This window comes from Kwoniella botswanensis, chromosome 2 (genome assembly GCF_036426115.1).
Source record: "Kwoniella botswanensis chromosome 2, complete sequence".
Taxonomy (NCBI): Eukaryota; Fungi; Basidiomycota; class Tremellomycetes; order Tremellales; family Cryptococcaceae; genus Kwoniella; species Kwoniella botswanensis.
Window position 1 is genome coordinate 1,377,151 of NC_088600.1, and position 13,005 is coordinate 1,390,155.

The 13,005-nt window shown below is 44.6% G+C and overlaps 8 protein-coding genes across 8 annotated transcripts; 3 read left to right on the plus strand and 5 right to left on the minus strand.

Annotated features, from left to right (window-relative positions):
- Nucleotides 1-409: 409 nt before the first annotated feature.
- L199_007406 (uncharacterized protein) lies at nt 410-1,855 on the plus strand (the record flags this gene model as incomplete). Its single annotated transcript, XM_064893096.1, has 1 exon — nt 410-1,855. One exon carries the CDS (start codon nt 410-412, stop codon nt 1,853-1,855), a length of 1,446 nt encoding a protein of 481 aa, XP_064749168.1.
- A 412-nt stretch (nt 1,856-2,267) lies between these two features.
- On the minus strand, nt 2,268-3,717 carry L199_007407 (uncharacterized protein; the record flags this gene model as incomplete). The annotated part of the gene is made up of 12 exons (XM_064893097.1): nt 2,268-2,291; nt 2,361-2,372; nt 2,466-2,534; nt 2,617-2,715; nt 2,798-2,831; nt 2,889-3,008; nt 3,079-3,100; nt 3,164-3,221; nt 3,281-3,360; nt 3,446-3,547; nt 3,606-3,632; nt 3,693-3,717. The coding sequence occupies 12 exons, from the start codon at nt 3,715-3,717 to the stop codon at nt 2,268-2,270; spliced, it is 672 nt and encodes a 223-aa protein (XP_064749169.1).
- Nucleotides 3,718-4,019: 302 nt separating this feature from the next.
- L199_007408 (uncharacterized protein) lies at nt 4,020-4,758 on the plus strand (the record flags this gene model as incomplete). The annotated part of the gene is made up of 2 exons (XM_064893098.1): nt 4,020-4,149; nt 4,214-4,758. 2 exons carry the CDS (start codon nt 4,020-4,022, stop codon nt 4,756-4,758), a joined length of 675 nt encoding a protein of 224 aa, XP_064749170.1.
- Nucleotides 4,759-4,896: 138 nt separating this feature from the next.
- On the minus strand, nt 4,897-6,043 carry L199_007409 (uncharacterized protein; the record flags this gene model as incomplete). Its single annotated transcript, XM_064893099.1, has 2 exons — nt 4,897-5,714; nt 5,785-6,043. 2 exons carry the CDS (start codon nt 6,041-6,043, stop codon nt 4,897-4,899), a joined length of 1,077 nt encoding a protein of 358 aa, XP_064749171.1.
- A 240-nt stretch (nt 6,044-6,283) lies between these two features.
- L199_007410 (uncharacterized protein) lies at nt 6,284-6,940 on the minus strand (the record flags this gene model as incomplete). The annotated part of the gene is made up of 1 exon (XM_064893100.1): nt 6,284-6,940. The coding sequence occupies one exon, from the start codon at nt 6,938-6,940 to the stop codon at nt 6,284-6,286; it is 657 nt and encodes a 218-aa protein (XP_064749172.1).
- A 373-nt stretch (nt 6,941-7,313) lies between these two features.
- L199_007411 (uncharacterized protein) lies at nt 7,314-7,871 on the minus strand (the record flags this gene model as incomplete). Its single annotated transcript, XM_064893101.1, has 1 exon — nt 7,314-7,871. The coding sequence occupies one exon, from the start codon at nt 7,869-7,871 to the stop codon at nt 7,314-7,316; it is 558 nt and encodes a 185-aa protein (XP_064749173.1).
- A 935-nt stretch (nt 7,872-8,806) lies between these two features.
- Nucleotides 8,807-10,250, minus strand: L199_007412 (uncharacterized protein; the record flags this gene model as incomplete). Its single annotated transcript, XM_064893102.1, has 3 exons — nt 8,807-9,919; nt 9,980-10,043; nt 10,123-10,250. 3 exons carry the CDS (start codon nt 10,248-10,250, stop codon nt 8,807-8,809), a joined length of 1,305 nt encoding a protein of 434 aa, XP_064749174.1.
- Nucleotides 10,251-10,744: 494 nt separating this feature from the next.
- L199_007413 (uncharacterized protein) lies at nt 10,745-11,795 on the plus strand (the record flags this gene model as incomplete). The annotated part of the gene is made up of 3 exons (XM_064893103.1): nt 10,745-10,795; nt 10,872-10,952; nt 11,067-11,795. The coding sequence occupies 3 exons, from the start codon at nt 10,745-10,747 to the stop codon at nt 11,793-11,795; spliced, it is 861 nt and encodes a 286-aa protein (XP_064749175.1).
- Nucleotides 11,796-13,005: the final 1,210 nt, after the last annotated feature.

Below are 13,005 nucleotides of genomic sequence, written 5' to 3' on the forward strand. Positions count from 1 at the left end.
GGAAGGAGTCTTCATATGCGTGTGCAGACATTATATGGTATACGCGATATGTGACAAGGGTCATTTGTAGCCAATTCACTAATCTGTGAAAGTATCGGCCGGACATGACTCTCACCTACTCAATCACAAATAAGAATCCAATTCGAAACCCTTGTTGATCATCCTTTTCCTTTTCTTTCCTTTTCTTTTCCTTTTTCTTTCCCCCTGTCACTCGCACTCCCCAGATGGATCTTCCACCACATGGACGGTACCACGAATAACGCAGACGAATCATAGCAATGCTTGCTTATGCTCGTCATTGTTGCAGCTCCATCTTATGTCCGTCACAGTCCATCAAGATATTGAACATTACGCAATACAGAAATAACACTTCAATTGGAAACAAACGAGTCATCATTGGAAAAACAATATGAACACCTCTCTCGACCGAGATGAGTATGAAATTGATCAATCTTCTCTCCAAGCACCCCCTCTTGACCATAACAATCTGACAATGGATCATTCCTTGCCCTTAAACCATCCAACTAACATACCCTCCTTCATTCACTTCCTAATTCAACATCTCTCTTTCTCCACTTACCTCTCATCCACCTCGCTTCTAACCCTCCAACGTCTAAACCATCAATTCTTCCACCTGATCACACCACTGTTCTATACCAAGCTCAAGATCGACTTGAACGACCCACGTAATCCTGCTACGTCAATCTCGCCATACAACTTCTTCCCTAATCCGAAACCTCCCTTTTCTAAATATAAGTCACTAGCATTGGGTTATGTAGAAGATTTAGAGTGGATCAATTGTCATTCATCACAATGTAAAGCCTTTTTATCACTGTCTGATAATGTCAATACGACCACGACTACGACAACAACTACCACTGTTAGTACCAGTACCAGTACCATTGTAGATGTCAAAGTCAAAGTGGATGGGAATGGTGGATTGACATTACCTATACTAAGCAATTGTCGAATCACCTTACCCGCGGGAAGATATAAATCGTGGTGTGGAATAGATAATTTAATATCTACAGATATAAAAACCAAAGAAGATATACGATGTGGAGTACTTAGAAGGTTGAGGGCAAATAAGGTGATAGTGGAGATTGAAAGGTTTGGTAGGATTGATTTGTTCGGGAGGAAGGATCTGTTCGAACATGATGAGTTGGTTTGTAGGATTGGATATGTGGGGGAAGATGCTACCTTGTTAAGAGAGAAGGAGTGGCCTACAACGTTGAACAATGAAGATCAAGATCAAGATAAAAGTACAGATGAAAGGGTTGAAACGAGTAAGCAGTTAGAAGATTTTGGTGTTGAATCAGAGCAAGAGCAAGTCATAACACAAAGTACCGACCTTCAGTTTCAACCCATTCCTCGAGAATTCATTCAATCACTTGATATCCTCCCATCACTCAATGCCAATAATACAGTACGGAACCTAACTATGATCTTCCTCTCTCCTCCTCGGAACAAGATCGCTAGGAAGTTGACTTCGGATGATCAACGGACGGATGCACAGCGAATCAGCCATCATCTCCTAGCTCTAGCATCTACCTTATGCTCAACAAAAAGCGAAAAGACATTTGAGAAAGTGCGGTTGGTCAATATAGGAGTTTTGTTATTTTACAAATATGGAATCAAAAGGGAAGAAAGTGATTTGAGGAACATGCAAGATGAAATTAAGAATAAACTGGTCAGGTTGATCAAAATCCGAGTAGGACTAGGATTGGTAGACGATATAATGAGCAAAGTGGAATTTGTATTATTAGATGAATACTTGAAAGAAGAGAAGAAAAGGACTGAACAAGTTAGACTGAGAGCGAAATCCGGTCAGAAGAATGTAAGGTTGTTGTATTGATAGATTCATAAATACCGTACAGTTTTAGATAAGTAGATTGGATAAACTTGTTATCGTATAGAGATGGACTTTTGGGTGTACTGTGCGGTGTATGTGTTTTATAGAGTAGCTCATTTCTAGACAGGATCATGTAGAATGAAAGGAAGGAACACGCGAATACCTGTTCGTATATATTGAGCATTTGATGTCTGATACTTCGATGCTGTATCAGACGGTAATGACTTAGCCAGGTCCTCCTGTTCCTCGACTTCGTAGCTCAATGTAAAAAGTTCAGTATGTCAACACAATCATATACCGAGTGTCATCAAGTCGTCCGGTGACATTCGACTAGATGCATATGTGTTATTGCAAAGTGCCGAGCACTCCAAGACATTTGTTTATGTATGAATCATAATCGTGACGACAATAACATCTAGTTATCGGCCATAACCCAAGGCTAGAAAGACAAAACAGATGAACTGTCAGCTTCTAAACTTTGTGGTGACTAGATATCACTTAGACTTACCCAAGCAATGGGCTATATATCCGTCAAGATCAAGGAGGATATCGATTTAATTCGTCAGCAAAACCATTCATTCCAACCTCATGACACGCTTTAGATTCAACCCACCTCGTACTCGCTAAGTTCCTCAGGGGCGAACCAAAGTCCGATCTCTTTAGTAGCGGAGTCGAAGGCGTCCTATCGCAATATCGCCAGGTCAGTGAATTCTTTCTCAAAAGGCTCGAAGAAGCCTTCCGACTCAGATGGAGACCGCACTCACAGAAGCGTGGATGAGGTTTCGTCCAACGGAGACGGCGTATTGCCCTCTTACTGATCCGGGATCAGCATCGAGGGGGTTGGTGGCTCCCACGATTCTTCGCTATACGTCGAATCCCACTATCAGCGTCCAAGCCATAGTTTTATAGCCACATCTTCCATTCGCAGGATAACTGGAAACTTACACCTTGCTTGATGACATCTTTGCCTTCCCAGACCCTATTGTATCATTCATGATCAGTTGTGGTTGAATAGCAGATTGCATCTTCAACTCACATGGCCACGACGGGAGTACCAGAGGTGATGTACTTGACTAAACCACCGTAGAAGGGTCTAGCTGAGAGATCAGAGTAATGTTCCTTGGCGAGAGCAGGAGAGGGGGTAAGGGATTTGATACTGCGTAATGGGCATGGTAGGCAGGTATTAGCTCACATTATGAGATAGTATGAAGGTTTAGTGGACTCACGCAACAAGTTTATAACCTCTCTCTGTGGACAAGCAGTCAGCAAAAGATAGTTTAAAACGGGGGCTTGTAACGTCAAATAACGTACCTTCGAATCGGGAGATAATCTTTCCGACGAGTTGTCTAGAGACACCATCGGGTTTGATCTGCGTGAACATCGCCCGTGAGTGATGTACCAAAACGGTAGATAGTCGAATCAACTCACCATGACGAAAGATCTCTCGGTGGCAGTACCTTTCTCACCAGCGATCGTCTTGGACTCGAGGAGGATAGGGGATTTTGAGACTGATCACAGACCAGATTATCAGCAGTGTACTTCGAGCAACAGCAAGAAGAACTTCGACTGCGGACCAAGAGATACTCCACTCACCCTCGTACATGGCGAATCCAGCGACAGCAGCACCCATAGCTACACCTGCACCCAAGGTAGGTCGAGCAGCGGCTCTAGCAGGGAGGGTTGAGAATGCTCTCGCTATAGACACTCCGTATCAGCAATGTCCATGTGGCATGTAGAGTGAAGAACTACATACCGGATGAACGAGAAGCGGTTCGGAGACCTATGGGGACAAAAGATCAGCTAAGGCATCAGTAGCGAGATGAAGGTGATCGGGACTGACCTTGTCTGAGAGAGTTGGCGAACATGTTGTAGTACCTTTGGGTGGTTGAACGAGTGACTGAATTTGGGTTGAGGAAGAAGGAGGAAAGAAGAAGAGGAAGAAGGGGGGTTAGTCTGGGGTGTCAATGTCAATTGGAGCTGAATGTTGAATGATGCGATTGGATTGGACCCTTTGGTGAAACGGAATTCCGTCGGATTTGAGCGGTCAATCACGTCCATCAATTTGATTGTTTGAATGTTCGAATAAACATGAATAGATCCTCCGGTAATCTACATATAAGGCAGCAGCAAATCAAAGGTAAACGGAGCTGAGAGAGGAGGAGAACACATGAGTAACACCCGAAGCTCAACTCCTGATTCCCTCTTCTCAGAACATGAAGTGAAAACAGCCAAAAGAACTCCGCCTTACATACCGGGATTATGGGTGTTTCCATCATACTTGCCTGACGATATCGCTCGTAAGTTTTGCATCTATGAGCCCAGTGGTATGACTGGATGCTTATTTGATCTAATCTAAAATAGGGAATGCGTTGACGCATATAGCTTCTGCCGACCTGTTCTCGGGCGGTGAAAGAGATCAAGTGATGTTATTCGAAGCGCCGAAATCACTCTCCACCAAATCATCTCTACCGAGTTACATACATGATCTACTTCGCTCTCTCAATACTTTACTCAAATCTCGCCTACCTTTGGACACTATCGATCGGCTGTTCGACCAGCCCCTAGCAAGACAGGTGATTCTCAACCTCTACCCTCCAGGAGAAGGTATATCACCACACATCGACCTGCCCAACCGCTATGCAGACGGTATACTAGGATGTTCCCTCACTGGAGGATGCGTCATGACTCTCAGTAAAGATAGGGAAGAACACAGGGTATACATGCCACCTAGGACTGTATATGTGCTGTCGGGGGAGGCGAGATGGGAATGGTATCATGGGATAGAAGGGTGTTTCGAAGATATTGTAGAAGATGAACATGGAAAAGGGGCAGAAACGATCTTGAGAGATCTCAGGGTTAGCGTGACTTTCAGGTGGATGAAGGAAGGTGCAGATTTGTTATCATAGTCGTTATGCCATAAAAAACATTTCATACATGTTTCCCTTCGTAAGACAATATCTAGCACAGCTGAGTTGTTCCTATGTATGAACCCTACGACTTTCGAACCTTTGATTTGGGTCAATTCCAAAGTCGTTGGAGCTTGATCACTTCGATTTCGCTCTGGGACTCTTCCTCGGTGTTGGTTTACTACTTCCAACTTTTACTGGAGTCTTGACCACTTTCGTCGTCTCGTTATCCTTCTCATCCAAAATGAACAATTCAGTCTTCTTATCTACCTTGTTTGCCTCCTTCGTTTTACTTCCTCTCGCATATAAGATAGTAGCTTTTGTCGCCAATAACGCTTCCAAGACCATCACGCATATAGCTCTAGCATGGGGTACGTCCAATATATCCTCAGCAACTTTCTCACCCGAAGATAATGATGATGATTTTGACGATTTCAATTCGTGTGGTAACGATGATTGAATAAATTTACTGATAGGTTTCAAGCTTGAATTCTGATTCGTGAGAATCAACCATAATAGACCGACTAACGATGCACTCCAAGCATCTAACGTGTTGATAAGACCACCTTTCAATAATCCTGGTGTACCTAATTTCCACTCATCCTCATTGAGACCTAATACACCTACGATCAATCCTCCTGATGATATAGCTAGTAAACTCAATAGAGCGTATGTCCAAAGATTGATACTTCCATCCGCACTGATCGCCGAAGAACCAATTGATGAGGATGACAGTAATGTTGCCAAAGAAGTGATGGTCGTGCCTCTTGTCAAGCCATCTACAAGACCACCTATAATACCGAATAAGAGTGTCGGACAAGTATCAACGATATAGGCTGATAGTCCCGTAGGTACCAGGATAGTGTAAATGAGAGGATAGATGATCCATGGTGTGGGCGATATCAGCCATGAAGGAGGTTGGCTGAGAAGCAGGGATATGACGGTACTTCCTCCCCCTACGATAAATGAACTCAAGAGTTCAGCATCTCCCAGGTCTAATCATGCTATGAAAGAGGTAGGACTTACAGGCCAATGCCAAATACCCAAACAGATCTTGCAATCTTCCACCTCGTTTTTTACCTTTCTTCAATCCCGCCCATACAGTCGTCACTCTCACAGCATGTATCACGCCAAATCGCAGATAAGGGAAATATACAGGGTGGATAGGCGTGGTCGTGACATGGTGGATAAATCGAGAGACTTGGAAGATAGGTGTGGTGGGTACAGACAAGGTGATGGGTGCGAGAGTGGAGACAGTCTCGACGAGCTGATCGATCAGTGACATCTCGGACAGATGTACTCGATTGCTCTGAAAGGTTGCGACAACTCAGGCGAAATTGGACGGATGGGAGAAGTCAGAGGATGCTTGTTTATCTCTCAAACTGATGATGTGAGATGCCCGCTCGGACTTGGCCGACCAGCGCACAAGTGTTCTTAAGGTTTTATGTGGCACATTTTGCATGTCAATCATAGACAAGCTTACTACTGAACAGTCAGAAGGTTTGGTATGCTCTAATCCACGGCATCATTCAAACGAAGCATTCGTTCTACCAGTCATGACCGCCTCAAATCCATCTTTGGCCTGCTTGAAAAGCGCTAAAGGCATCAAAGCACACGTACGTGACGCTTTCCTTCCAGTATTTTCTCGAGTGGGAATTGCACCATATTCTCTATCAATCCCACCATCATCAGAAGACTCGAACAAAGGAGAAGTGACCAAGGTCATGTAGCCTTCTTGATCTGGTATCTTGAAAGTGTACTTCACGGAGACTTGCTTACAGGTTGGAAATTCGCGGTTTCGCCACTTCTCATACAACCCATTCAATCCTTCTTCCCCTAGGCCGCTGACCTGATAAGTACTGCAAGATGCTACACCTCTACCTTGAGGTACGAGGTACTTTGAGTGAATGCAAGCGTCAACTCCGAGCTCCTCATTGTTGACGATGATACTATCCCCTGTGGAAGTGATATCGAGATTGGCGAAAATCGAATTGGTCAGTGGGTTCTGGGTCATCTTCACAGATGGTCGATCACCCTCGCCTGTCAGGCATATAGTACAGTTGGGGATCGTCATTATAGCAATCGAGTCTGAATCATCCAAAATGACGGTGCCCTTACAATCTCGATTAAGTTTGGGATTATAGTATTGGAACGGTTCATCTGTGGGCGATGATTTGGACATGGTGGCGGTGCGTGCGTGGCTCAGAATAACGAGGTTGACGATGTCGAATATGGCAGGCTCCACAAAAAATGTTGAGGATTTAAGTCTCAAGCAAGTGTTTCTTCTGTCCTGCCTACAATGATATAGCTTGGATACTGCAGGGAGGGGAAATGCAAACTGTCTTTTTAGACATCCTTACAGGGCTTATCTTCTCAACTAAAAAGGATGGCTCAAACGTTTCATTGAGACTTCACTCCTGCTTTTTCAGAACTCTACAAAACCGCCGCAATCTCTGAGAACGTCTATACAAGAATGATATGAGACCCGAGGTAGACGACGATGCCTCGGTATATACAAAGCTGAGCTCATTGGGACTATGTATATTACTTTATGCCTACACGATTACTTCTTGACCTTCCGGGTGAATGACCACCCAGTCTCTATCGACCTCAAGCCCTAACGTTCTCTGGAAAGTGTACGTCAAAGGAACGTATTCTTCTTGAGTATCTTCGGTGGTCTCGAGAGATCCGACGTCTATGAATGAGCAATCGCCCATCTCTGCGATCGCCTGGGAAACCCCTTTGGGAAGACGTCCCCAACATTCATTGAACTTCTTACATTTCTCACCAAAGCATTCAACAAAGGGCACTTCAATGGATTTGGTCTCGGCGTAGCTCTTTGTGGATATAGCATCTGAGATCACTCCAAGCATAGTCAGACCACTTCCATAAAGGGGTATACCCTGTATTTCTTTGCTTTTAAGCGGTCCTGACGCATCGCTGTATTCGCACCTGAGTGGGACGGTCACTTTGAGTGTTTCTTCTAATCCGCTTCTCGTGTAATGGTAAGAGATCGCACCCTCTGGCGTCTTAGGCGACTCCCATGCGTCTTCGGTTTCTGCGTCACCGGTGGAACCCATAAATCCTACGATGGTTGTCGTCGTGCTGGACATTATACCTCTGCGTGATTGACCTCCTCTCGTCAATTTCAGTCACTTCTTAGTAGGTGACCCATAGATCAGGTGCTTGAAGAGATATGGGTTACGTACCTTTGTTTCGTCTTGTGAGTGTCTATATCAATACGAGGAGCTGGTGGATGAGTGGCAGCTCGATAGGAGCAGTGCAGTGACATAGAAATGTGTAGTATTTATGTTAAATTATCGGGACGCAATGTACACTTCTGAGCGACTGTCAACCTTTTCGGCGGTCTTCGAAGCTGGGCCGGGCAGCTCATCGCTGATCCTTTGAGACTAGTAACCGTACTAGCATATTATGGCTTCATATTTCGATACAAGATGTGTCAAGATCATCAATGGACTGTAGGTCTTCCATGAAGGAAAGATAATCTGATCGGTCGAAAGATTCTATTGGAGGTAGACAGTGATTGAGAAACTTAACTTATGTACAGTAATGTCGAACCCAAAATCAACGGTAAGGGTGTGAAGTGGCAAAAGTATGTTATTGGGGTAAGAGGGCATCATAGGAGATACAGGGAAGGTGTGTTGACAAGTATCCCAGTCATATATTGCACATGTGAGGAGGCTTCCACCAATCCATCATGAACTTCTCATCGACCTTTCGGACGAGTCTGTGTATATCGTTCCTGCAGATCCATTTGATTGTTATGAAAAGTCAGTGTAAAGACCAGAACATTCTGAGGCGTAGAAGAGAGGAGTCGATGTCAGCAATAAGCTTTCTTTCATTCCGCGACCATACATCGCCTCTCCGTTTGCTCGTCTTCAGTTGACAAGTGTCAAACTGGCTAATCGGTTGCAACTGGAAGACAGACTAAACCTGGCAAACATAATATGCGAATCATATCACATCATCGAAGGCAAATGATAGTGCTAACTAACCCATATCTACAATAACGTTTGGCAAAAGCTCCTTACTTCGTCTTCTCATCTTCTATAGCCAATTTCTGCTTCTCTAATTCCCCTTGATACCATTCCGTCCATCTTTGCATCCCATCCGTCAAGCTGACTATCGGATGATAACCTAATAACCTTCTTGATTTCTCAATATCGAAGTATCTCTGTTGAGTTGCATGAGCTACTCTGAATCTCGTAAATCCAGGTTCTTTACCCGATATCTTAGAGAACATCTCCGCTAATGTAGCTAAGATCAGACCCAGCATGGTAGGTAATACGATGAGGTAAGGTGGTACATGACCAAGCTGCTTCCAAATTGTTCTGGCGAAATCCCAGAAATAGATTGGTTCACCATTCGTAATGAAATAAGCTTGTCCGGCAATGGGTATACTCTCTTCTTCCGAATCATCATTTTCGTCTAATGAAGATTCTTTGGAAAATTGATCCATCTTGGTTCGTAATACCGGTCTGAGATCACTTTCATCCACTTGGTCCGAATCGAATTTTCTCGCTTTGGCTAAATCCTCTGGGGAGGGGTTGGTATTGGGTCCGATAGGTCTAGCGGAAGATGTGGGTATTCGATGTGATCCCAATGAGATATCGATGGAGGAAATTGGATCTCGAAGTTGAGAATAATGGTAGGATGAACCTAATTTATCTGCTGCCAAGAGATGCGCATGAGCGACATTCCCCACATAGGTGAAATCACCTAAATTGGTGTTATATCCGATTTGCCATTTGGTTTGCTTGTTCTTGATTACCTGGTAGAAACCTGATATCATCTGTCTATCACCCGGACCGAATATACCAGCAGGTCTAATAGCACAAGTCAACAATCCGTTTTTGCCATTGTATTCTAATACCATCTTCTCAGCTGCTACTTTCGTTTCGTTATATGCGTCTAAGAGGACTGCAGGGTATGGAACCCTCTCGTCAACATTGGTTATATCTTCTTTTCCAGAGTAGACTACCCCTCCTGACGAAGTGTAGACGACCTTCTTGACGGTTGATGAGGGTTCAACACTCGCTTCTAACAATGTTCTGGTACCAACTACGTTCACTTGCTCGTATATTGCTCGACCTAGACCGTGAGCTGGAGAGGCCGTGTGAATGATTACTGTAGCTTTGGACTGAAGACAACCAAGCATATCAGCTCTGTACGCGCAGTCCCGGACTACTCAATAGCTTACTTTGTACAACGCATTCTGGACATCTTCGGGTTTAGATAAATCACCAATATAGAAGGTGACGTTACTGACCACAACGTCAGATATCAACATCATATGTATGCTCTTGCTCACTAAGCAAATAAGATATGAGTGGGTGCGCTCACCTATCGAAATGCCTCTGCACTATATCAAACACCGACACCTGGGCTTCTCCCCTTGCCAATAACTGTTCTACGATATGTCTACCTAGGAACCCACATCCTCCAATTACGAGATACGATTCTGCTGACATGGTGAGGTGAGACGAGGTGAGGTGGAGTGGGAGTGATAGAGGACCGAAGGTGGATGACGTGTCCGGGGTTGCGCTGCTCTGTCTGATTATCGGCTGTGATGAAGTGTAATCAACTATGACGCTGACCAAGGGGTAAGGTGATGGATGATCTGATGTACTGATATCTAAACATCTAAACACCTCAACAGCTCAACTTCGGCAAGCTGGGTGGTACGAGAGCACCGAGCGACCCTGGGTAAAATAACGCCACATCACACACCGACCCACGCGAGGGGAGTTGACCTGTGACATTCCGGCGGACTAGAAAGAAAGCAAAGAGTAAGAAAGCAAGAATGGATCAAGAAGACTCGCTGCTGGTTGTTGCTATCCTGTTGAGCATAGTACTGATACCATACTTCAATTCAAGGAAGATTCGGAAAAGAAGGTAGACTAGTACGATCCCAAGCTGGACACACAGGTATCGTCTTTGAGAGCTCGATGCCCCTTCATCTACGATGATGTGCATCAAACATGTCTTGATCTATTTCCTTGTCCTTCCCATACCAGTGAGTCTGTCTTCATGTTGTGATACCTACTTGAGCCGATCCTTTGCGCTGACAATGCCATATGTGTACGTTCAAGGCCGCCTCTCCAGTCTTTCTACTACTCTTCGTAGCATCAGCTTTCATAGCTATCAGGCCCTGTGGATACTGCCTATCACTTGTGAGTGACCCTTCCTCTTCCACCCACCTATCTATCGTTACCACGTACGTATATCGCTGGGCTGAAAGAATACTACAATCATCCTGACACCATGCTAATGTATTCCTGGAGAAGCTCGCTATCCTGTTCCTCTCCACTTCACCTCAATCGCCTTTCCTCCACCCATCCCTAAGCTCATCTTCTTCCTCCTCCCGAAATTCAACTAGTAACTACGACCTACCTCTCAACGCACCTACACCTAATCGGACATGGCTGAACTTGAATGGAGGTCGATACTCCTCTCCTAATCTGGTAGGATACCAATTGATGGATAAAGCTATCACCCCGCAGCAATCGGGTGAAAGTAGCAGTAGTAGCTTATGGAAGAGGATTGTCGCTTGGGATTTAGGACAATCAATAAAACCTCAATCACTCTCAGAAAGAGAAATAACGGGGAATCTGATCTTTGATAGAATCATACAACCTTATCTTCGACCTTCGCCTTCACCTTCAGCAGCGGCGTCTATAGCTGCAGGAGAAGTCGAGCAGATACAGTGGAACAGGAGAGAATTACCTAGGAATTATATTGATCTCAGTTGGAAAGGCATTGGGTTCGTTGTTGATTTCAACACGAAGAGAACGAATGAAGGCATCAAATGGGAGATTGAAGAAGTGCTGGGCAAAGAATGGGTGAGGCCCACGAGGGAAGATAATTTGAGAAAGGCGGAAGTGGTAACGCATCAAGAGCAGGAAAAGGAGGAGGTTGATAAACAGTCGGGAAATGTGAAAGAAGAAACGAGAGAAGCACAAGGCGACAAAAAGAAATTCTGGGAGAGGATACCGCTCGTTGGAAGTAATTGGTAGTTGATGATCTGTTACAGCAAACAAGGCATGTATGTATGATGTACAGTATGATGTCTTATCATTACCTACTCCAGTCAAGTTGACATCTTCTTCTTGCTTTTACTAATCTTGTCACCAACGATTCCACAACTCGCTGCTTGCAATTCATCGCTAATCTCAGCAGCTTGGCATACATTACGGACATATTCATATGAGATACCTCCAAGTGCCATCCCACTGCAATCCCCTTCGGCTTTAAATACAATAACACTCTATGCTGCAGTCTGAACGGAGAATACTCAAATAAGCTTCAACTACGCTAAAGCCACGAACGACAATGATTATTTCCCACTCCACTGGTTCGTTCGTTGGTGAGTTGAGCGTCTCCGAAGCTGCGGGTCGCGATGGTATATACATTCACTCTCATTCCGTATCTGTGAGCATCTCACACCGTGATACACACACATATATGACTAAGCTAGAACAATCAAGACGCCCATGTGTAATTCTCCTTCCCTCTTCTTTCCCCACTCATAGCGAAATCATGAGCAGCTCCATGCTTTGCCCCTCATCTCCCTTGACCAACGAGGTTGAGGGGGAATGATGGATGACGTCTATCCGTCCTACTTAAGCGGGATCGGCTAAGGGGGCCCCTGAATCCCTCAATCCACTGAAAGACAGGGAAAGATGTTTTTACCTGTTGGGGTAATTCCGAGTACCCACTTGACCGTATGCAGGCCCCACTGTACCACTTTTACTGTTTCGTCATCGGATTATCCTACCATCCCTGGAAGGATTAAGGATTCAAGGATGAATGACAATTTAGAATGGGAATATGAGAATCATCCTCATCCTCATCCTCATCCTTGACAACACCTTTTTGTCTTCTTACCAATCAATCATATACCTACTCTCAACATCAGCAATCCCCTATTATAATATCTGAAGACTAGTCAGGAGAGCTATAGCATACACGGCTCGAGGTGAGTGCGGCATCTCGATTGGAACTACACGTCAACGGGGATACAGTAGAGGAAATCGGAGTGGATAGCTCGGTCGTGACAATCGTCAATCAGTTATCGCCTACTTTAGTGCCAGTTGGATGTTGACGATGCTTCGCTATGATCACTTTTTGACCAACTGGGAACTGCCTTTGATCCGAACGCAAAAGCGAGAGATTCATGTCGAATGGAATACGAATTATAAGCTAACTTGACTATTGTCTTCCTTT